At 41.4% G+C, this 26,032-nt stretch overlaps 1 protein-coding gene across 1 annotated transcript in view; it reads right to left on the reverse strand.

Annotated features, from left to right (window-relative positions):
* The window catches only part of LOC115152310 (carbohydrate sulfotransferase 8-like), a 90,204-nt gene extending 64,387 nt beyond the window's left edge, over positions 1-25,817 (reverse strand). The window contains exons 1-2 of the mRNA XM_029697072.1: positions 25,377-25,817; positions 699-928 (exon numbers count right to left, since the gene is read on the reverse strand). Coding sequence (XP_029552932.1) covers positions 699-897 — 199 coding nt within the window. The 5' untranslated portion in view covers positions 898-928; positions 25,377-25,817. The remainder of the gene's footprint in view (positions 1-698; positions 929-25,376) is intronic.
* Between the last annotated feature and the right edge of the window lie 215 nt (positions 25,818-26,032).

Genomic DNA, 26,032 nt, shown 5'->3' on the forward strand with positions numbered 1-26,032 from the left:
TTAACAAGAAATTTGTGGAGTGGTTGAAAAACAAGTTTTAATGACTCCAACCTAAGTGTATGTAAACTTCCGACTTCAACTGTATATCCACTCCGGCTCTGTCTGGGTTCTACGTCAACCATCTGTATCAGACAATAAGTAGAACAAATCAGCCCCAGAAATCTCAGCTGGCTCCCAGTAAGTGGCTGTTATTACTAGAGATGCTTTTGCCACAGAGATCATAGCATCCGCTTGTGATCACACAGCAGGGAATAGACATAGTACAGCACAGCAATATAGTAGAGCACAAAACTGATGAAATTTGAAATAGCTTGTCTATCATGATCGCTCCAACAACGGTATTCCTATTGGTCAGAAGCTATCATTTACTGGACATTTATGATACCAAACATGCTTCACAATGTATTTTCTGTTTCATTTTGTATGCACACCCATCTTTTTTTTTCCTGTGTTGATTGTTTGTGACACAAAAAACAACTAAACTCTAATGGCATGATCTAATCTGAGATCGGTAAAGCTATGTGGAGACACACCAACACCCGCATCATGCATCCTATACCTGTCTATGTCTACTTGTATCTGTCTCTACCATGCTCTCTTTCATTACTGCCTATACCAATAAACAAACTAACAAACACACGCACACGCACACACACATACACACCTTCACCTACATCCCCACTCACCCACACACTTACCTGGGGTCTGCTGTTGGAGCATGTCTGAGAGGTCCTGGAGATGTACGAGGAGGAGTAAAGACCCGGCCCCCAAGAGCAGGAGGAACCAGAGGGAGCAGTAGAAGGAGCAGGGAAGCTTCATGATCGACACCATCACCCTCCTCCTGCCACAGAGAGCCTCCAGTAGCCTACTGGTACGACTACACTCCCCCAAGAGCATACCTGCTCAGCCTCGGTCCTGCCACGGGAACCTGTGGCGGGGAGAGAGTAATAGTTACATTATTTGCGGCACATAGTGTTTAAAAAGACATGGCAACAGCAGAAAAGCAAATAGGCTAGTCACAGTGAATACGTAATAGGTAACAGCAAATTAATAACGCTATGTATTCAAATTGCAAACGAATGCAGTGAATTACACCAGATTTGACCAGAGGCAACAGACTGTAAAAAGACCATTGGTTTGTGAAAATAGATCAGGAGAGTAATTTGTAAAAACAAAGCATAGAGTAAGGTTGTGGTCAAATAGAGTAGAGATGCCCAATTAAAACACAATCTAGAGAGGCAATTATTTACTTGCGACAAGCAGATTGGCAGTGTGAATACTGTGAGTACTTTCACAGATTGGTGTTGGATGCAGTGAGAGTTGAGTCTGCAGAGAAAAGAGGTGGTTAGAGCCAAGAGGGAATATTGTTAGTAATACAGCACGTGTCCTTGTGGGCGGGTGTGTGTGTTTACTATCCAGGAACCTTGAAGAACGTCCTGCTAACTGAGGGTTTCTTGTTCCCAAGAGGCCAGGTAGAGCACATCTGTCTCTCTGGCGCACACTCAAAGAATACTCAGCAGGTGTGACTAGCTTTACAAATCGGGTGTCCACACACACACACACACACACACGCATGCATAGGCACACACACACGGACGTTCAACTAGGTGTGATTAGGATGTCTCCTGAAACGAGACAATTCTGGGTAAAAAAAACATCCCTACACCTATCCCATGCTTCATCAGGTTTTTTTGTATTGGGTGTTGATTGCTTTTCCCTGGAATCCAACCACCCTCTTCCTCTAGTGGTGATTGCTTTTCCCTCTTGTGTAGCCCATAGATTAAAATGGATCAAATGGGCATTCCCATTCAAGTCAATGTTCCCTCCCGGGTGGATGGACAAGGAGCCATTTGGTGTTGGATTTGGCAATTTTACTAATTAGCTCCATGTGGTTGCGCTTTGTTGATTTAAGCTCTATGGTTTAAGTCACTAGGAACATTTACATTTATACTTAGATAGAATTAGCCTTTTGAATGTTCGTTCACGAGGTTATGGTGTGGCCCACATATTTTATCATTATATTTCATCATTTCCTTACAATACATCCAAGCTCTGTATCAGTTATTTGGTTCACGCAAATGAAATGTGCAGTGTGCACCCAACCTTCACAGTCATCGAGCAGAAGGCTTTGACAATGGAAATCAATCTCATCCTGCTAATTAAGTAGCACCTCTAAACCTACTATTTCATTCTTCTCAGCACAAGATTGAGTTCATTTTCAATTAGCAGACAGTGAATTGAGCTCATAAACAGCATATAATAAAATAATATAAATTGTAATTATATTGTCACGTGACTAAGTTGACAATATAATACATGTTATTTTGATTGCATTATTTAATAATTATGATGATGATAATGAACTGTGATTAGAAACATTTGGAGGGGTCGGGGATCAGGTGATAAATGTCTAACAGGTAAGCATTATAAGACCGAATACACAGTCTAACAATGTTAGAGTAATAACGTTCTCCTGAAGGAGAACTCCTGACAGACAGAGAAACGCAATCCAGCCTGCATCTCCACACACACACACACACACACACACACACACACACACACACACACACACACACACACACACACACACACACACACACACACACACACACACACACACACACACACACACACACACACACAGTATGCTTTAGCCTGCCTGGAGTGCTAGATGGGCAGGGTTTGTACATTGTTATATTGGACTGTTATATTGCTTCCCGTGCGCCAGACAAGCTCAATTAAGCCCCGATAAAGTTTTTGAAATGACTTCGAATAGTATTCGCACCAAGGTCTAGGATTATCTGATGACATGACCTACAGACAACCACAGCTTAAGGATTCCATCCATCCATCCATCCATCCATCACACAGCGGATCCCCACACCATATATCCCAGAGATGGATCATCAGCACTCTGAAATAGGAAACGATTGGACATATTGAACCACTCAGAACACGTTTGCTGTATCAATATTGTGACTCTGACTGTTATGATTTGAAGGACAAATGGGTGGGTCCGATGAGCGCAGCTTGTGCTGTCTGCTGCTGCAATACTACCAATGAGTTATTGGTTTGGATCCGTGTACAAAGCTCTATTGGAGAAAAACAAGAGAAAATAAAAAAGACAAACCTGTGTGATTCGCCATTGTCAATTCATGACAAACTGCTCAACAGTAGTGGTTTGAAGCCTGTTTATCAGCAAGAAGGCCTAGCCTATATCTCCCAGTGTAGTTTGTGGTTGGAGTTCCCCTTTAAGAGTTAACCGGTCATGCAGGGCAAAAATAAAAGTGATACAATTGCAGTTTAGATGCGTATTCACAGTTCTACGTTCTGCTGTTCTTGGCCATAATGTAAACTTTACCTCACCTCAGTTAATTTAGAGGTCAACAAACATATTGCTGGATAAACATACACATAGAGGTTACAGAGCACAATGTACTGTACTATCGTTTGCAGCTGGGCTCCACATCATGAAATATAATATTATATGTTTAATCAGAGAATGAAGATGGATTAATCATTTCCTTAGCTGACATTAGTGATGTGCAGTTCGCAAACAATTTGTTCTTTTTACTGACTTGACAGTCATGTTTCTTTTTTCCGAGTGATTTGTTAATTTTAGTAGTTTGTTTGACCTTTGCTGGCCGCAATGAAAACGGCAGGATAAATATGTGTTCCGACCACCAACATTCTATCATACAGTATGCACCAACAGTCTATCATACAGTATGCACCAACTGTCTATCATACAGTATGCTCCAACTGTCTATCATACAGTATGCACCAACAGTCTATCATACAGTACGCACCAACAGTCTATCATACAGTATGCACCAACTGTCTATCAGTGTGCACCAACTGTCTATCATACAGTATGCACCAACAGTCTATCATACAGTCTGCACCAACTGTCTATCATACAGTATGCACCAACTGTCTATCATACAGTATGCACCAACTGTCTATCATACAGTATGCACCAACTGTCTATCATACAGTATGCACCAACTGTCTATCATACAGTATGCACCAACAGTCTATCATACAGTATGCACCAACTGTCTATCAGTGTGCACCAACTGTCTATCATACAGTATGCACCAACAGTCTATCATACAGTCTGCACCAACTGTCTATCATACAGTATGCACCAACTGTCTATCATACAGTATGCACCAACTGTCTATCATACAGTATGCACCAACTGTCTATCATACAGTATGCACCAACTGTCTATCATACAGTATGCACCAACTGTCTATCATACAGTATGCACCAACAGTCTATCATACAGTACGCACCAACAGTCTATCATACAGTATGCACCAACAGTCTATCATACAGTATGCACCAACAGTCTATCATACAGTACGCACCAACAGTCTATCATACAGTATGCACCAACTGTCTATCATACAGTATGCACCAACTGTCTATCATACAGTATGCACCAACTGTCTATCATACAGTATGCACCAACAGTCTATCATACAGGTCGCACCAACTGTCTATCATACAGTCTGCACCAACTGTCTATCATACAGTATGCACCAACTATCTATCATACAGTATGCACCAACTGTCTAACATACAGTATGCACCAACTGTCTAATATCCACCCGGCACAGCCAGAAGAGGACTGGCCACCCCTCATAGCCTGGTTCCTCTCTAGGTTTCTTCCTAGGTTTTTGGCCTTTCTCAGGAGTTTTTCCTAGGGAGTTTTTCCCAGCCACCGTGCTTCTTTCACATGCATTGCTTGCTGTTTGGGGTTTTAGGCTGGGTTTCTGTACAGCACTTTGAGATTTCAGCTGATGTACGAAGGGCTATATAAATAAATTTGATTTGATTTGATTTGATTTGATTTGATATCATACAGTATGCACCAACTGTCTATCATACAGTATGCACCAACTGTCTATCATACAGTATGCACCAATTGTCTATCATACAGTATGCACCAACAGTCTATCATACAGGTCGCACCAACTGTCTATCATACAGGTCGCACCAACTGTATATCATACAGGTTGCACCAACTGTCTATCATACAGTCTGCACCAACTGTCTATCATACAGTATGCACCAACTGTCTATCATACAGTATGCACCAACTGTCTATCATACAGTATGCACCAACAGTCTATCATACAGGTCGCACCAACTGTCTATCATACAGTCTGCACCAACTGTCTATCATACAGTATGCACCAACTATCTATCATACAGTATGCACCAACTGTCTAACATACAGTATGCACCAACAGTCTATCATACAGGTCGCACCAACTGTCTATCATACAGTATGCACCAACTGTCTATCATACAGTATGCACCAACAGTCTATCATACAGTATGCACCAACTGTCTATCATACAGTATGCACCAACAGTCTATCATACAGTACGCACCAACTGTCTATCATACAGTATGCACCAACTGTCTATCATACAGTATGCACCAACAGTCGATCATACAGTATGCACCAACTGTCTATCATACAGTATGCACCAACAGTCTATCATACAGTATGCACCAACTGTCTATCATACAGTACGCACCAACAGTCTATCATACAGTATGCACCAACAGTCTATCATACAGTATGCACCAACTGTCTATCATACAGTATGCACCAACAGTCTATCATACAGTACGCACCAACTGTCTATCATACAGTATGCACCAACTGTCTATCATACAGTATGCACCAACAGTTGATCATACAGTATGCACCAACTGTCTATCATACAGTATGCACCAACAGTCTATCATACAGTATGCACCAACTGTCTATCATACAGTACGCACCAACAGTCTATCATACAGTACGCACCAACAGTCTATCATACAGTATGCACCAACTGTCTATCATACAGTATGCACCAACTGTCTATCATACAGTATGCACCAACAGTCTATCATACAGTATGCACCAACTGTCTATCATACAGTATGCACCAACTGTCTATCATATAGTATGCACCAACTGTTTATCATACAGTATGCACCAACTGTCTATCATACAGTATGCACCAACTGTCTATCATACAGTATGCACCAACTGTCTATCATACAGTATGCACCAACAGTCTATCATACAGTATGCACCAACAGTCTATCATACAGTATGCACCAACAGTCTATCATACAGTACGCACCAACAGTCTATCATACAGTACGCACCAACAGTCTATCATACAGTATGCACCAACTGTCTATCAGTGTGCACCAACTGCACCAACAGTCTATCATACAGGTCGCACCAACAGTCTATCATACAGTCTGCACCAACTATATATCATACAGTATGCAAAAACTGTCTATCAGTGTGCACCAACTGTCTATCATACAGTATGCACCAACTGTCTATCATACAGTCTGCACCAACTGTCTATCATACAGTCTGCACCAACTGTCTATCATACAGTATGCACCAACTGTCTATCATACAGTATGCACCAACTGTCTATCATACAGTATGCACCAATTGTCTATCATACAGTATGCACCAACAGTCTATCATACAGGTCGCACCAAATGTCTATCATACAGGTTGCACAAACTGTCTATCATACAGTCTGCACCAACTGTCTATCATACAGTATGCACCAACTGTCTATCATACAGTATGCACCAACAGTCTATCATACAGGTCCCACCAACTGTCTATCATACAGTCTGCACCAACTGTCTATCATACAGTCTGCACCAACTGTCTATCATACAGTATGCACCAACTGTCTATCATACAGTCTGCACCAACTGTCTATCATACAGTATGCACCAACTGTCTATCATACAGTATGCACCAACAGTCTATCATAGAGTATGCACCAACAGTCTATCATACAGTGTGCACCAACTGTCTATCATACAGTATGCACCAAGAGTCTATCATACAGTCTGCACCAACTATCTATCATACAGTATGCACCAACTGTCTATCAGTGTGCACCAACTGTCTATCATACAGTATGCACCAACAGTCTATCATACAGTCTGCACCAACTGTCTATCATACAGTGTGCACCAACTGTCTATCATACAGGTTGCACCAACTGTCTATCATACAGTATGCACCAACTGTCTATCATACAGTATGCACCAACTGTCTATCATACAGTATGCACCAACAGTCTATCATACAGTACGCACCAACAGTCTATCATACAGTATGCACCAACAGTCTATCATACAGTATGCACCAACAGTCTATCATACAGTACGCACCAACAGTCTATCATACAGTATGCACCAACTGTCTATCAGTGTGCGCCAACTGTCTATCATACAGTATGCACCAACAGTCTATCATACAGTCTGCAGCAACTGTCTATCATACAGTATGCACCAACTGTCTATCATACAGTATGCACCAACAGTCTATCATACAGTATGCACCAACAGTCTATCATACAGGTCGCACCAACTGTCTATCATACAGGTCGCACCAACTGTCTATCATACAGTCTGCACCAACTGTCTATCATACAGTATGAACCAACTGTCTATCATACAGTACGCACCAACAGTCTATCATACAGTACGCACCAACAGTCTATCATACAGTATGCACCAACTGTCTATCAGTGTGCACCAACTGCACCAACAGTCTATCATACAGGTCGCACCAACAGTCTATCATACAGTCTGCACCAACTATATATCATACAGTATGCACCAACTGTCTATCAGTGTTCACCAACTGTCTATCATACAGTATGCACCAACTGTCTATCATACAGTCTGCACCAACTGTCTATCATACAGTCTGCACCAACTGTCTATCATACAGTATGCACCAACTGTCTATCATACAGTATGCACCAACTGTCTATCATACAGTATGCACCAATTGTCTATCATACAGTATGCACCAACAGTCTATCATACAGGTCGCACCAAATGTCTATCATACAGGTTGCACAAACTGTCTATCATACAGTCTGCACCAACTGTCTATCATACAGTATGCACCAACTGTCTATCATACAGTATGCACCAACAGTCTATCATACAGTATGCACCAACAGTCTATCATAGAGTATGCACCAACAGTCTATCATACAGTATGCACCAACTGTCTATCATACAGTATGCACCAAGAGTCTATCATACAGTCTGCACCAACTATCTATCATACAGTATGCACCAACTGTCTATCAGTGTGCACCAACTGTCTATCATACAGTATGCACCAACAGTCTATCATACAGTCTGCACCAACTGTCTATCATACAGTATGCACCAACTGTCTATCATACAGGTTGCACCAACTGTCTATCATACAGTATGCACCAACTGTCTATCATACAGTATGCACCAACTGTCTATCATACAGTATGCACCAACAGTCTATCATACAGTACGCACCAACAGTCTATCATACAGTATGCACCAACAGTCTATCATACAGTATGCACCAACAGTCTATCATACAGTACGCACCAACAGTCTATCATACAGTATGCACCAACTGTCTATCAGTGTGCGCCAACTGTCTATCATACAGTATGCACCAACAGTCTATCATACAGTCTGCAGCAACTGTCTATCATACAGTATGCACCAACTGTCTATCATACAGTATGCACCAATTGTCTATCATACAGTATGCACCAACTGTCTATCATACAGTATGCACCAACAGTCTATCATACAGTATGCACCAACAGTCTATCATACAGGTCGCACCAACTGTCTATCATACAGGTCGCACCAACTGTCTATCATACAGTCTGCACCAACTGTCTATCATACAGTATGCACCAACTGTCTATCATACAGTATGCACCAACTGTCTATCATACAGTATGCACCAACTGTCTATCATACAGTATGCACCAATTGTCTATCATACAGTATGCACCAACAGTCTATCATACAGGTCGCACCAACTGTCTATCATACAGGTCGCACAAACTGTATATCTTACAGGTTGCACCAACTGTCTATCATACAGTCTGCACCAACTGTCTATCATACAGTATGCACCAACTGTCTATCATACAGTATGCACCAACTGTCTATCATACAGTATGCACCAACAGTCTATCATACAGGTCGCACCAACTGTCTATCATACAGTCTGCACCAACTGTCTATCATACAGTATGCACCAACTATCTATCATACAGTATGCACCAACTGTCTAACATACAGTATGCACCAACAGTCTATCATACAGGTCGCAGCAACTGTCTATCATACAGTCTGCACCAACTGTCTATCATACAGTATGCACCAACTGTCTATCATACAGTATGCACCAACTGTCTATCATACAGTATGCACCAACTGTCTATCATACAGTATGTACCAACTGTCTATCATACAGTATGCACCAACAGTCTATCATACAGTATGCACCAACTGTTTATCATACAGTATGCACCAACTGTCTATCATACAGTATGCACCAACAGTCTATCATACAGTATGCACCAACTGTCTATCATACAGTATGCACCAACAGTCTATCATACAGTATGCACCAACTGTCTATCATACAGTATGCACCAACTGTCTATCATACAGTATGCACCAACTGTCTATCATACAGTATGCACCAACAGTCTATCATACAGTATGCACCAACTGTCTATCATACAGTATGCACCAACAGTCTATCATACAGTATGCACCAACTGTCTATCATACAGTACGCACAAACAGTCTATCATACAGTATGCACCAACAGTCTATCATACAGTATGCACCAACTGTCTATCATACAGTATGCACCAACTGTCTATCATACAGTATGCACCAACAGTCTATCATACAGTATGCACCAACTGTCTAGCATACTGTATGCACCAACTGTCTATCATACAGTATGCACCAACTGTTTATCATACAGTATGCACCAACTGTCTATCATACAGTATGCACCAACTGTCTATCATACAGTATGCACCAACTGTCTATCATACAGTATGCACCAACAGTCTATCATACAGTATGCACCAACAGTCTATCATACAGTATGCACCAACAGTCTATCATACAGTACGCACCAACAGTCTATCATACAGTACGCACCAACAGTCTATCATACAGTATGCACCAACTGTCTATCAGTGTGCACCAACTGCACCAACAGTCTATCATACAGGTCGCACCAACAGTCTATCATACAGTCTGCACCAATTATCTATCATACAGTATGCACCAACTGTCTATCAGTGTGCACCAACTGTCTATCATACAGTATGCACCAACTGTCTATCATACAGTCTGCACCAACTGTCTATCATACAGTCTGCACCAACTGTCTATCATACAGTATGCACCAACTGTCTATCATACAGTATGCACCAACTGTCTATCATACAGTATGCACCAACAGTCTATCATACAGTATGCACCAACAGTCTATCATACAGTGTGCACCAACAGTCTATCATACAGTGTGCACCAACAGTCTATCATACAGTACGCACCAACAGTCTATCATACAGTACGCACCAACAGTCTATCATACAGTACGCACCAACAGTCTATCATACAGTATGCACCAACTGTCTATCATACAGTATGCACCAAGAGTCTATCATACAGTCTGCACCAACTATCTATCATACAGTATGCACCAACTGTCTATCAGTGTGCACCAACTGTCTATCATACAGTATGCACCAACGTCTATCATACAGTATGCACCAACTGTCTATCATACAGTATGCATCAATTGTCTATCATACAGTATGCACCAACTGTCTATCATACAGTATGCACCAACAGTCTATCATACAGTATGCACCAACAGTCTATCATACAGGTCGCACCAACTGTCTATCATACAGGTCGCACCAACTGTCTATCATACAGTCTGCACCAACTGTCTATCATACAGTATGCACCAACTGTCTATCATACAGTATGCACCAACTGTCTATCATACAGTATGCACCAATTGTCTATCATACCGTATGCACCAACAGTCTATCATACAGGTCGCACCAACTGTCTATCATACAGGTCGCACCAACTGTCTATCATACAGGTTGCACCAACTGTCTATCATACAGTCTGCACCAACTGTCTATCATACAGTATGCACCAACTGTCTATCATACAGTATGCACCAACTGTCTATCATACAGTATGCACCAACAGTCTATCATACAGGTCGCACCAACTGTCTATCATACAGTCTGCACCAACTGTCTATCATACAGTATGCACCAACTATCTATCATACAGTATGCACCAACTGTCTAACATACAGTATGCACCAACAGTCTATCATACAGGTCGCACCAACTGTCTATCATACAGTCTGCACCAACTGTCTATCATACAGTATGCACCAACTGTCTATCATACAGTATGCACCAACTGTCTATCATACAGTATGCACCAACTGTCTATCATACAGTATGTACCAACTGTCTATCATACAGTATGCACCAACAGTCTATCATACAGTATGCACCAACTGTTTATCATACAGTATGCACCAAGTGTCTATCATACAGTATGCACCAACAGTCTATCATACAGTATGCACCAACTGTCTATCATACAGTATGCACCAACAGTCTATCATACAGTATGCACCAACTGTCTATCATACAGTATGCACCAACTGTCTATCATACAGTATGCACCAACTGTCTATCATACAGTATGCACCAACAGTCTATCATACAGTATGCACCAACAGTCTATCATACAGTATGCACCAACTGTCTATCATACAGTACACACCAACAGTCTATCATACAGTACGCACCAACAGTCTATCATACAGTATGCACCAACTGTCTATCATACAGTATGCACCAACTGTCTATCATACAGTATGCACCAACAGTCTATCATACAGTATGCACCAACTGTCTATCATACAGTATGCACCAACTGTCTATCATACAGTATGCACCAACTGTCTATCATACAGTATGCACCAACTGTCTATCATACAGTATGCACCAACTGTCTATCATACAGTATGCACCAACTGTCTATCATACAGTATGCACCAACTGTCTATCATACAGTATGCACCAACAGTCTATCATACAGTATGCACCAACAGTCTATCATACAGTATGCACCAACAGTCCATCATACAGTACGCACCAACAGTCTATCATACAGTACGCACCAACAGTCTATCATACAGTATGCACCAACTGTCTATCAGTGTGCACCAACTGTCTATCATAGAGTATGCACCAACAGTCTATCATACAGTCTGCACCAACTATCTATCATACAGTATGCACCAACTGTCTATCAGTGTGCACCAACTGTCTATCATACAGTATGCACCAACTATCTATCATACAGTCTGCACCAACTGTCTATCATACAGTATGCACCAACTGTCTATCAGTGTGCACCAACTGTCTATCATACAGTATGCACCAACAGTCTATCATACAGTCTGCACCAACTGTCTATCATACAGTATGCACCAACTGTCTATCATACAGTATGCACCAATTGTCTATCATACAGTATGCACCAACTGTTTATCATACAGTATGCACCAACTGTCTATCATACAGTATGCACCAACTGTCTATCATACAGTATGCTCCAACTGTCTATCATACAGTATGCACCAACAGTCTATCATACAGGTCACACCAACTGTCTATCATACAGTCTGCACCAACTGTCTATCATACAGTATGCACCAACTGTCTATCATACAGTATGCTCCAACTGTCTATCATACAGTATGCACCAACAGTCTATCATACAGTATGCATCAACTGTCTATCATACAGTATGCACCAACTGTCTATCATACAGTATGCACCAACTGTCTATCATACAGTATGCACCAACAGTCTATCATACAGTATGCACCAACTGTCTATCATACAGTATGCACCAACTGTCTATCATACAGTATGCACCAACAGTCTATCATACAGTATGCACAAACTGTCTATCATGTATTATGCACCAACAGTCTATCATACAGTATGCACCAACTGTCTATCATACAGTATGCACCAACTGTCTATCATAGAGTATGTGCGTGCAGGAAAATAGATCATGCTGCATGCAGCATAGAAAAGGAAATCGATATGTTTGGAACTGATAATTGATCACATGGTGTCAGAATGAATGCAATTAATTGATTATTGAATGTTATCGATGGACAGCTTTGTAGAACCAAAACATACAGTGCCTACAGCCTGCCTCTACTCAACAAGCTTGAATTTGAGAGCTAATAGTTTGGGGGCCTTCTGGAGCTTGCAAACGGCATTGTGCTAATCTCTCTCGCGGCAGTCAAGCGTTCCGCCAAGAGTCATTCACAGCACTCGCAGCCTCCTGACGGCCAACGATAAACAAAAAACTTGAAAGAATCATGATTATACAAGCCTCTCGTTCACCATAGATCTATAAAAGTGTGCTTAAAACATTGTACATTTGTGATTGCTAGGCATAGAAATAAGATTAATTCTTGATACCTTAAAACAAGGTCTAGTTACAGTCGCAAAAGGACTAGATCTAGATCAAGAATTAACTTTATTTCTATGCCTTGCAATCACAAATGTACATTGTTTGAAGCACACTTTTATAAGTCACAGTCACAAATGACAGCTCCAATAAACCCTCTATGGTGAACGAAAAGCTTATAGAATAATTCTTATTTTGAGTTTTTGTTTATTGTTCGCCGGTAGGCAGGGTTGGGGAGTAACGGATATAATCAACCAATAATGGTTTAATTTAAGAAGATGAAGCTGCCAATCAATCATTGTTTTTGAAACCAGTGGACAGCAAGTGAAAATGCACTATTGCAACAACTGCATTGTGCAGATCCCAGCCAATGGATTAAAAGTGAGGCTTTTATTGCTCAGTCTAATTCATACTAATAAATAATAAATCCATAGGCCTAATGGACACATGCTCAAACTCGCACACTTTTGATAGACTTAAAGGGGCAATCTGTAGTTGCTACATCCATTTTTTGACTTGTAAATTATATATATATATATATACTACCGTTCAAAAGTTTGGGTTTTGCTGTCATGGAGGACTAATTGGGCTCATTGATTCGAGTTGAAAAATAAATGGAGTGGCATGTTTTGATCGCTACTGACAACTGCTGGAGAAATGTAACCACTCTCAGATTAATAGACAGAGCTATTGACTGTCCATCCATGATATCAAAAGTATTGTTTTAACCATGTTCTGAGGCTATACAGTGTTTGTTTACATTTACAATGTTTACAAACATTGTAAGCTGTAAGCTTATATTTTGGGTTCTCAAGGAGTGTGACAGTTGAACTAAGCTCATGAGGCATTTATAAATTATATTCTTCAAGAATCAATTGATATTTTATTTTTATTTTACCTTTATTTAACTAGGCAAGTCAGTTAACAACAAATTCTTATTTGCAATGACGGCCTAGGAAAAGTGCGTTAACTGCCTTGTTCAGGGGCAAAACGACAGATTTGTACCTTGTCAGCTCGGGGATTCGATCTTGCAACCTTTCGGTTAATAGTCCAACGCTCTAACCACTAGGCTACGCTGCCGCCCCAATATATATATACACAACCGTTCAAAAGTTTGGGGTCACTTAGAAATGTCCTTGTTTTTGAAAGAAAAGCACATTTTTTGCCCATTAAAATAACATCAAATTGATCAGAAATACAGTGTAGACATTGTTAATGTTGTAAATGACTATTGTAGCTGGAAACAGCTGATTTTTTATGGAATATCTACAGTCGTACAGAGGCCCATTATCAGCAACCGTCACTCCTGTGTTCCAATGGCACATTGTGTTAGCTAATCCAAGTTTATCATTTTAAAAGGCTAATTGATCATTAGAAACCCCTTTTGCAATTATGTTAGCACAACTGTTGTTCTGATTAAGAAGCAATAAAACTGGCCTTCTTTAGACTAGTTGAGTATCTGGAGCATCAGCATTTGTGGGTTCGATTACAGGCTGAAAATGGCGAGAAACAAAGAACTTTCTTCCGAAACTCCTCAATCTATTCTTGTTCTAAGAAAGTAAGGCTATTCCATGTGAGAATTTGCCAAGAAACTGAAGATCTGGTACAACGCTGAATACTAATTTCTTCACAGAACAGCGCACACTGGCTCTAACCAGAATAGAAAGAGGAGTGGGAGGCCCCGGTGCACAACTGAGCAAGAGGACAAGTCCATTAAAGTGTCTAGTTTGAGAAACAGACGCCTCACTAGTCCTCAACTTGCAGCTTCATTAAATAGTACCCGCAAAACACCGGTCTCAACGTCAACAGTGAAGAGACGACTCTGGGATGCTGGCCTTCTAGGCAGAGTTGCAAAGAAAAAGCCATATCTCAGACTGGCCAATAAAATGAAAAGATTTAGATGGGCAGAAGAATACAGACACTGGACAGAGGAACTCTGCTTAAAAGGCCAGCATCCTGGAGTCGCCTCATCACTGTTGACGTTGAGACTGGTGTTTTGCAGGTACTATTTAATGAAGCTGCCAGTTGAGGACTTGTGAGGCGTCTGTTTCACAAACTAGACTCTCTAATGTACTTGTCCTCTTGCTCAGTTGTGCACCGGGGCCTCCCACTCCTCTTTTTGTTCTGGTTAGAGCCAGTTTACACTGTTCTGTGAAAGGAGTAGTACACAGCGTTGTACCAGATCTTAATTTTCTTGGCAATTTCTCACATGGAATAGCCTTCATTTCTCAGAACAAGAATAGACTGAAGAGTTTCAGAAGAAAGTTATTTGATCTGGCCATTTTGAGCCTGTAATCGAACCCACAAATGCTAGTGCTCCAGATACTCAACTAGTCTAAAGAAGGCCAGTTTTATTGCCTCTTAATCAGCACAACAGTTTTCAGCTGTGCTAACATAATTGCAAAGGGGTTTTCAAATGATCAATTAGCTTTTTAAAATGATAAACTTAGATTAGCTAACACAACGTGCCATTGGAACACATGAGTGATGGTTGCTGATAATGGGCCTCTGTACGCCTACTGTATGTAGACATTCCATTAAAAATCAGCTGTTTCCAGCTACAAAAGTCAGTTACAACATTAACAATGTCTACACTGAATTTCGGATCAATTTGATGTAATTTTAATGGACAACAAAATATATTTTCTTTAAAAAAAAGGACATTTCTAAGTGATCCCAAACTTTTGAATATAATTTATAAATGCCTCATGAGCTTAGTTCAACTGTCACACTCGAGAACCCAACATATTAGCTTGTTTTACTCCAATGTTTGTAAACATTGTAAATGTAAACAAACACTGTATAGCCTCAGAACATGGTTAAAACAATACTTTTGATATCATGGATGGACAGTCCTTGCATCCATAGCGCTGTCTATTCATCTGAGAGTGGTTACATTTCTCCAGCAGTTTTCAGTAGCGCTCAAAGCATGCCATTCCATGAGCGCAGCATTTATTTTTCAACTCGAATCAATGAGCCCAATCAGTCCTCCATGACAACACAATCATAAACAACAGAGTAGGGCTGGCTAATAAGTCCTTTGTTTTGGGGTCATTCTCAGGTAAAACAATTTGGCTAATCTATACTTCCATATTTCCAAGTCCTGTTCTTGAATATCAAGGGGTATAACATTTATTGGAATGACTGAAATTCTGATAGACTTTGGTTTTTAATGTAAAGATATCATTTCAGAATATTATTATATGTTGTAGAAAGCGGTGGGTTAGAAGAAGCCTACATAACCAACCCATAAAGTAATATGTAACATACATTTATGGCCAGCTATGTAAACTTTAACACTGATTTATCCTGCAATAGATGTCGTTCAATTGGTAACATACATTTTTGTATTCTTCTAATACCTTTTAAGCGGAAAGTAATCTAAAAGTAACTGAATGTAATCAGATTACGTTACTGAGTTTGGGTAATCCAAAAGTTACGTTACTGATTACAATTTTGGACAGGTAACTAATAACTGTTACAGATTACATTTAGAAAGTAACCTACCCAACCCTGCCGGTAGGGGGTCGTGGGTGCTCTGCGCATTACTGAACCAAATTAGTTAAAATACTTATTCTTCTGACTGAACGAGTTGAAAGGTTCAAAGTGAATAAAAAAGCTGAACTCATCACTAGCTGACATTGAAGGGGCGAAGGCATTTTTATGTTGTGGAGGAGGAGGAGGAGGAGGACATTTGATACCTCCACCCATAACATTAACAGATTATACTGCTGAGATCATAATCTGCATTTCCTAGTATCTGTGTATTGATTGATCTGCACTGACATTCAAATTACTTCGATAGTTAAGCAAACCTATTGTTTTGGATGGAATACTTCTTTCTTTTAATTCTTCCGCACTTGTCGCAATATCTCAATGCCCGATTGATAAACATTTCTATATTTTGGCAATATCGAAGTACCCTAAATGACCAAAAGTATGTGGATACGTGCTCGTCGAACATCTCATTCCAAAATCATGGGCATTAATATGGAGTTAGTCCCCTCTTTGCTGCTACAAAAGCCTCCACTCTTCTGGGAAGGCTTTCCACTAGATGTTGGAACATTGCTGCAGGGACTTGCTTCCCTTCAGCCACAAGAGCATTAGTGAGGTCGGGCACTGATGTTGGGCAATTAGGTCTGGCTCACAGTCGGCATTCCAATTCATCCCAAAGGTGTTCGATTGTCATGCTGAAGCAGGCAAAGGCCTTCCCCAAACTGTTGCCACAAATTTGGAAGCATAGAATCGTTTAGAATGTACTTTTATGCTGTAGCGTTAAGATTTCCCTTCACTGGAACTAAGGGGCCTAGCCCGAACCATGAAAAATAGCCCCAGACCATTATTCCTCCTTTGCCTAACTTTACAGTTGGCACTATGCATTTGGGCAGATTCGTCCGTTGGACTGCCAGATTGTGAAGTGTGATTCATCACTCCAGAGAACACATTTCCACTGCTCAAGAGTCCAATGGCGGCGAGTTTTACACCACTCCAGCCGACGCGTCGCATTGCGCATGGTGATCTTAGGCTTGTGTGCGGCTGCTCGGCCATGGAAACCCATTTCATGAAGCTCCCGACGAACAGTTATTGTGCTGACGTTGCTTCCAGAGGCAGTTTGGAACTCGCAGTGAGTGTTGCAACTGAGGACAGACTACGGACAGACGAGTTACGCGCTTCAGTACCGTTCTGTGAGCTTGTGCGACCTACCACTTCAAGGCTGAGCTGTTATTGCTTCTAGACGTTTCCACTTCACAATAAGAGTACTTACAGTTGACCTGGGCATGGCTGTGTGCTCGATTTTATACACCTGTCAGCAACGGGTGTAGGTGAAATAGCTGAATCCACTCATTTGAAGGGGTGTCCACATACTTTTGTATATATAGTGAATATTAACATCACTACTCAGACACCAAAACCGGCACAGATTGGTCCATTCGAGGCACTGTAATAAGCATTAAAAGTAAGGCTCAGCCCTGTCGTCATGTTTGACATACAACCATGAAACTTGGCATATCAGTGTTTCTCATCATAAGGGACAAATTTGCATGGAATCTTTGTAAAATAAATAATAAAAATATGTGCGTCCTCAATTGAACTCTAATAACTCAAATGATATTTGCTTTAACAACTTGAAACTTGCACATTAGTGTTTTCAATTGTTAGATTTATCCGAGGGAGGATGTTTAATGCTTCCATGCAACTGTCTCTTTCAGCTTGCCCATCGGCCAGCACCCCGTTTCAATGCTGCTTGCAGCTATAATGTTATGAGCTCTCATATCATTTTTGCCATTACATGTGATTTTGGATAACCTTTAGCCATGCTAAATAAGGTCGGGGAATGAAAAAGGGGAATAAATTGGTGTGAATTAGCCTTAGCGGAATTGCCAACAACTGTAAGTTCCGGTTTTCAGGGTAAATAGAAGAGTGCCTGTTCCAAAGGCTACATTCCCTCTTAAGTCCTCCTCCAAATGTACTGGATTGGCTGAACAGTTCAGAAGAGAACCTCCCCTGACAGTTTTTTTCTCTCTTCTCGTCAAGACCAGAACGTCGGGGGTCTAGTTTTAGGTGTTTCTTCTACGCCCTGCTACATTAGGTTAGTGTGAATTAACGTCACGTCATGCTCCCAAGGGAGCGCGGAAATTGAAAGCGGCACAGTTATCAAATTGCTTTGGAAAATACTATTTGAACATCACTTTTTCTCGCACTAAAGTTCCATACATGGTATAGCGTCCTGATCTGAAAGAAATTGTACTTGAACCCTTGTACCCAGCTTGTACCCTTTCGTGAACTCTGAAGAATGAATCATTTCAACCAAGCTATTTTCCTTTATAAGATATATAGTGTATTCCAGTATGAATCAATATGATACATTTTCCGTAGTTTGGCCTTTATTGCTTTGTTGCCACCATATGAAAGCCCTTTATGGAGGAGAGGAGAAGAGAAAGACTGGATGCTGTTTCTTTTATCACAAAGCACCACAGCTCTTACTAGTCACGGGGATATCGTTATAAATGTGTCAGGGTCAGACAAAAGGTCCGTGATTAGAAACCTGCTAATGTCATTTCACAGATTCATCCTCACGTCAAACTATGAGCTACTGAATACGGTCAAATGATTCTAGCAACGAGGCAATCTTTCCATTAACAATAGAGTTGAACGACAGAGTTAGGATTCGGCCTTGAGAAAAGGTAATAATGGTCTTGTATCAACAGGAAAATGTCAGCTCATACTCAGTGGTATTCATCAGATGGATTCTCAGATGAAAAGCAATTGACGCTTTCAATCAATAAAGTGTGTCCATGCCTGAAATGGAACCCAAGTGATCACACAACACGGCCTCACTATGATATCCCCACCTATGCATATTTACTATCAGTCACATGTATACTGTTCTAACTGAAATTACACAAAGCATAGAACTACACATACAGTGCAATCAGAAAGTATTCACACCCATTGACTTTTTCCACATTTTGTTGTGTCACTGGCCTACACACAATATCCCATGATGTCAAAGTGGAATTATGTTTTAAGAAATGTTTACAAATGAATACATTTACATTTACATTTAAGTCATTTAGCAGACGCTCTTATACAAAAATGTAAAGCTGAAATGTCTTGAATCCATAAGTATTTAACCACTTTCTTATGGCAAGCCTAAATAAGTACAGGAGTAAAAATGTGCTTAACAAGTCACATAATAAGTTGCATGATTTATTAATGACTACCTAATTTCTGTACCCCACACATACAATTATACTACATGACCAAAAGTATGTGGACACCTGCTTGTCGAACGTCTCATTCCAAAACCATGGGCATTAATATGAAGTTGGTCCCTTTGCTGCTATAACAGCCTCCACTGTTCTGGGAAGGATTTCTACTAGATGTTGGAACATTGCTGCAGGGACTTGCTTCCATTCAGCCACAAGAGCATTAGTGAGGTTGGGCACTGATGTTGGGCGATAAGGCCTGGCTCGCAGTCGGTGTTCCAATTCATCCCAAAGGTGTCTGATGGGGTTGAGGTCAGGGCTCTGTGCAGGCTAGTCAAGTTCTTCCACATGGATCCCTAACCATGAAAAACAGCCTCAGACCATTATTCCTCCTTCACCAAACCTTACAGTTGGTACTATGCAGTTGGGCAGGAAGCATTCTCCTGGCATCTGCCAAACTATGACGGAGCCACGTTGAAAAGTCCATGAGATTTTCAGTAAGGCCATTCTACTTCCAATGTTTGTCTATGGAGATTGCATGACAGTGTGCTTGATTTTATATACCTGTCAGCGACAGGTGTGGTAGGAATAACCTAATCCACTCATTTGAAGGGGTGTCCATATACTTTTGTATATATAAATATCACATCTGTAAGGTCCCTCAGACGAACAGTGAATTTGAAACACAGATTCAATCACAAAGACCAGGGAGGTTTTCCAAAGCCTCGCAAAGATGGGCACCTGTTGGTAGATGGGTAAAAATAAAAAAAGCAGACATTGAATATCCCTTTGAGCATGGTGAAGTTATTAAATACACTTTGGATGGTGTATCAATACACCCGGTCACTACAAAGATACAAGTGTCCTTCCTAACTTAGCTGCTGGAGAGGAAGAAAACCACTCAAGGATTCCACCATGAGGCCAATGACGACTTTAAAACAGTCACAGAGTTTAATGGCTGTGATAGGAGAAAACTGAAGATGGATAAACAACATGTTAGTTACTCCACAATACTAACCTAACTGACAGAGTAAAAAGAAGGAAGACTGAACAGAATAAAAATACTTCAAAACATGCATCCTGTTTGAAACAAGGAACTAAAGTAATAGTGCAAAACATTTGGCAAAGCAATTCACTTTTTATCTTGAATACAAAGTGTTACGTTCGGGGCAAATCCAATACAACACATTACTGAGTACCACTGTGTAACGTGTGCGCTGGGAGTCGGGAAGCAAGTTCAGGGAGTGCATAATTTAATAAACAAAACAAGAAACATGAACAACGCACTGACATGAAACGGAAACAGAAACAATGAAGCCTGGGGAAGGAACCAAAGGGAGTGACAGAAATAGGGCAGGTAATCAAGGAGGTGATGGAGTCCAGGTGAGTCTGATGACACGCAAGTGTGCGTAACGATGGTGACAAGTGTGCGCCATAACGAGCAGCCTGGTGACCTAGAGGCCGGAGAGGTAGCACACATGACAGTACCCCCTCCCCGACACACGGCCCCAGCCGCAGGACGCCAACCAAAATGACAATCCCGGGTTTCAGGAGCTGACACCTCTGCTGAGGCACAGGAAACCTGTCAGTCCGGCTAAGATGCGGGAGCATGGCGACCTAGAGTGCCGGAGAGAGAGCATACGTGGCGGTACCCCCTCCCCGGCATGTTCGGCTCCAGCCACAGGACGCCAACCAAAGGGACGATCCCGGGGATCCGGAGCGGACCGGTCGCCTCCGCTGAGGCGCAGAATCCTGACGAACCGGCTGAGGCGTGAGAGCCTGATGAGCCGGCTGAGACCTCCCCAGTTGCCTCGGTCGAGGCACGGGAACCTGTTCACCAGCTGAGGCATGGGAACCTATCGAGCCAGCTGAGGCAGGGGAACCCGACAAACCGGCTGAGGCCTCCTAGGATCCTCCAGTTCAGACACTCGGACCCGACATCAACTCCAAGACAAAAAAAATGAAAACACCCCCTGACGCTTCCCTTCGGTGAGGCGTCATTCTGTAACGTGTGCGCCTTGAGTCGGGAAGCAAGTTCAGGGAGTGAATAATTTAATCAATAAACGAAACATAATACAAAACAAGAAACACAAACAATGCACAGACATGAAACGGAAACAGAAACAAAGACACCTGGGGAAGGAACCAAAGGGAGTGACAGAAATAGGGCAGGTAATCAAGGAGGTGATGGAGTCCAGGTGAGTCTGATGATGCGCAGGTGCGCAGGTGCGTGTAACGATGGTGACAGGTGTGCGCCATAATGAGCAGCCTGGTGACCTACTGGCTGGGGAGGGAACATACGTGACACACTGTTCATATTTTCAAGCATAGTGGTGGCTGCATCATGTTATGGGTATGCTTGTAATCATTAAGGACTTAATAAACGGAATGGAGCAAAGCACAAGCAAAATCCTAGAGGAAAACCTGGTTTAGTCTGCTTTCCACCAGACACTGGGAAATCAATTCACCTTTCAGCAGGACAACAACCTAAAACACAAGGCCAAATATACACTGGAGTTGCTGACCAAGATTAAATGAAATGAGTGGCCTAGTTACAGTTTTTACTTAAATCTGCTTCAAAATCTATTGCGAGACTTGAAAATGGCTGTCTAGCAATGATCAGCAACCAACTTGACAGAGCTAGAATAATTATTTTAATAATAATGTGCAAATATTGTACAATCCATGTGTGCAAAGCTCTTAGAGACACCCAGAAAGACTCACAGCTGTAATCGCTGCCAAAGGTGATTCTAACATGTATTGACTCAGGGTTGTGAATGCTTATGTAAATGAGATTTTTCTGTATTTCCTTTTCAAAATGTGCAAAAAATTCTTAAACCATGTTTTCACTTTGTCATTATGGGGTATTGTGTGTAGATGGGTGAGAATATATATATTTTTTAATCCATTTTGAATTCAGGCTGTTGACAACAAAATGTGGAATAAGTCAATGGGTATGAATACTTTCTGAAGGCACTGTAAATCAGCTTCTTCCGTAGTCTCTAAAATATAATTCCTTTTGGTTTCCAGAGAGCTTGGAACCCTTCAAAGGAATTCATAGGAACATAGTCAACCAAAACAAACACAGACAACTTGAGAGGAGAAGAGCTAAAGTAACTCTACTCCACATTAAAGCACTAAAACTGATTTGTTCTAAAACATCACAGCTCTCTGAGGATGCTTAGCATCTATTAGCATAGTGCTAAAATATGCATCAGGGATCCCTGGGGTCTTGATTCCTCCAAATGGAAGGAAGGAAGCCATTGAACACCTCACATTCCTAACCAACATAGCATCCCAAATGGCACCCTATCCCTATATAGTGCACTACTTTTGACTAGGGTCGATTGCACCACGTTTGACGAGAGCCCTATGGGCCCTGGTCAAAAGTAGTGGACAACATAGGGAGCAGAGTGCCATTTGGTGACACTCGCATGAATCCATCCGGATCACCTCTGTCCAGTCCCGTCCCAAGGCACCAAAGAACCACAACCTAGTGACAGTAAAGGTCTTTGTGGGTTGACGCTGCTGCTACTCTCTGGGCCAGGTTATGTTGACTTGGAGAGACAACAAAACAAGCAGAGGGGCGTCACCTTTCTTTCTGAGACCGACGTAAGGGGATCTTTTACAATGTATCATTAATGGATCTCAGTTCTTTGGGGGGGATTATTTGACATCCCAGATGAATAATCAAGTCGTGTAGCTTTCCTCATTAGAGGAAGATGGAAGTATACCTTTTCTTCTGTGAGAGGGGGCATTATAAGCTAACCTTTTAAAGGTCTTTATGATAACTGAATCCTAATACAGATTTAGTGAACAGCACACTTCAAAGAAAGTGGGTTTGAAATTAGGCTTGGTATTTCCAGCTCATGTTGTGGTGCTATAGTGAATGTAATGCCATTTAGGAAGCTATATGGTATCTGTCGTCTCTAAAATACTCACCAATAGATGTTATTAGGATGTTAAGGTACCATAACATATATCAGCTCATGACGAATTGGCTAATACTGTCATGGTATATAACGTTTTCTGTGTAGTTGTTAAGATTGGTCATCCCTGTACAGGCCGGCATAGTTCACTGCTCTTACAGTGTACCAACTGCAGAGTGTGTGTGTGTGTGTGTGTGTGTGTGTGTGTGTGCGCGCGCACGCGCCGATTCCACAGGCACAGCCCTGCCCGGAGTGCACAGATTCCCAGGCCAGGGGCCATGAGGTGCCCACAGCACAGAGAGGATGAGACTATTTATAGCCAGGAGGAGAGAAATAATTCAGTGTGATCAGAGCGCAGGTCATTCAAGTCTTCTTTTGACAGAGGAGACAGGAAGAAGTGAAAGGACGAATATCCCCTCTCTACCACTACTCTCCATTCAGGACAGGGATGATATCTGTTTGAATCCCCTCTGTCTCCTTTCTGTATCACTACTCTCCATTCAGGACAGGTCATTCAAGTGTACTTTTCACAGAGGAGACGGGTGAAAGACCAATATCCCCTTTCCTCTTTCTCTACCACTCTCTATCAGTCTTTATTCATGACAGTGGGGATATGTCCTCTCTCTTTCTCTTTCTCTTTCTCTTTCTCTTTCTCTTTCTCTTTCTCTTTCTCTTTCTCTTTCTCTCCACCACTACTCTTCATTCATGACAGAGGGGATATGATATTTGTTAGATTCTTTATGGCTCAATCCCCAGTCCCTTCTGTGAGCTGTCAAAGAGAGACATTTTGGAGATATTGATGTCTTCTTCCTCTGAATAGTGCCGCACAGCCAATGCCTGGTAAACAATCATGATATGATTTCTTAATCTAAACCTATGGCAATGAATGAAGCTTGACATGACTGTATATCCTTTAGCTTGCTAGGTTCATATATAAACTGGGTGTTTGCATAACATGGGGATTGACTGACTATCAGAAAGTCTTTCAAATTAATTTCAATGAATGTATTTATTTAACATATCTCCCATATCTCCAGAGAACTTATGCACAATGCCATTCCACAGTGAAATGTAAAATGAAAATTCAGGAAAATATAAATAAATAAAGCAGCCTACAAGTAGTTTATACACAATGCAGTGTTTGGTATGATAGCAAAACATATAATTTCCTCTGTTGTTGAAATTATTTCGAAATCCAAACAACACAAAATAAAATCTCATTATTTTCTCATTCAGATAGCCTGGTTTCACATACAGTATTTACCGACATAGTAATAACGTGGTAATAAGGTGTTATTTGCCAACTCACCTCCGTTGCAATCACCATCAGCCTTGGACGCTGTGTGTCTGCAGAGTCAATTTCCTCCCGCTCGAGTTTGTTGATTTAGCATCACGACTGAAAACTCAGATTTCGCATATGTTTGCAAATACCATTTTCATCAAATGTACCTCATTGCTTCTCGCCATACGTTCCATTAACTCAGTCACCTTTTTTGGGGGTTTGTGTCTGCTGAATTCACTTATTAGTGCTAGTGAGGGCTGTAGAGTAGCTCGAGGGTGAGAGAAGTAGACTACAAGGGCATTTTGCCAAACGTGTGAGTGGCGCGCAGCGCTCGCCGCCCGCATCTCCTTGCTGCTATTTTTTCCTCTCTACGTCCCTAGCAGTCCCATGGGAAAGCTATGCCGCTGATACTGCCGACACTGCCAAGCAACCGCTACAATAATAGCCCGCACACGCGGCGAATCCACATCATTCGATTTTTTTTTTTTAATCTGATATCTACCTGCTGTCTAATGTAGCAGGCGGTCCATGACGAATGCATCAAGTGTACATTTTACAGGCGCATAATCCATTCAAATAGGGTATATATTTTTTGGGAGTCTATCATTTCAAATGTATTGTGGAAAGTACAGTAAAATAAGAAACTAGAACATTTCATTGTTGATCCTTCACCTTCACTTTTC

Source organism: Salmo trutta, chromosome 17, assembly GCF_901001165.1.
Source record: "Salmo trutta chromosome 17, fSalTru1.1, whole genome shotgun sequence".
Lineage (NCBI taxonomy): Eukaryota > Metazoa > Chordata > Actinopteri > Salmoniformes > Salmonidae > Salmo > Salmo trutta.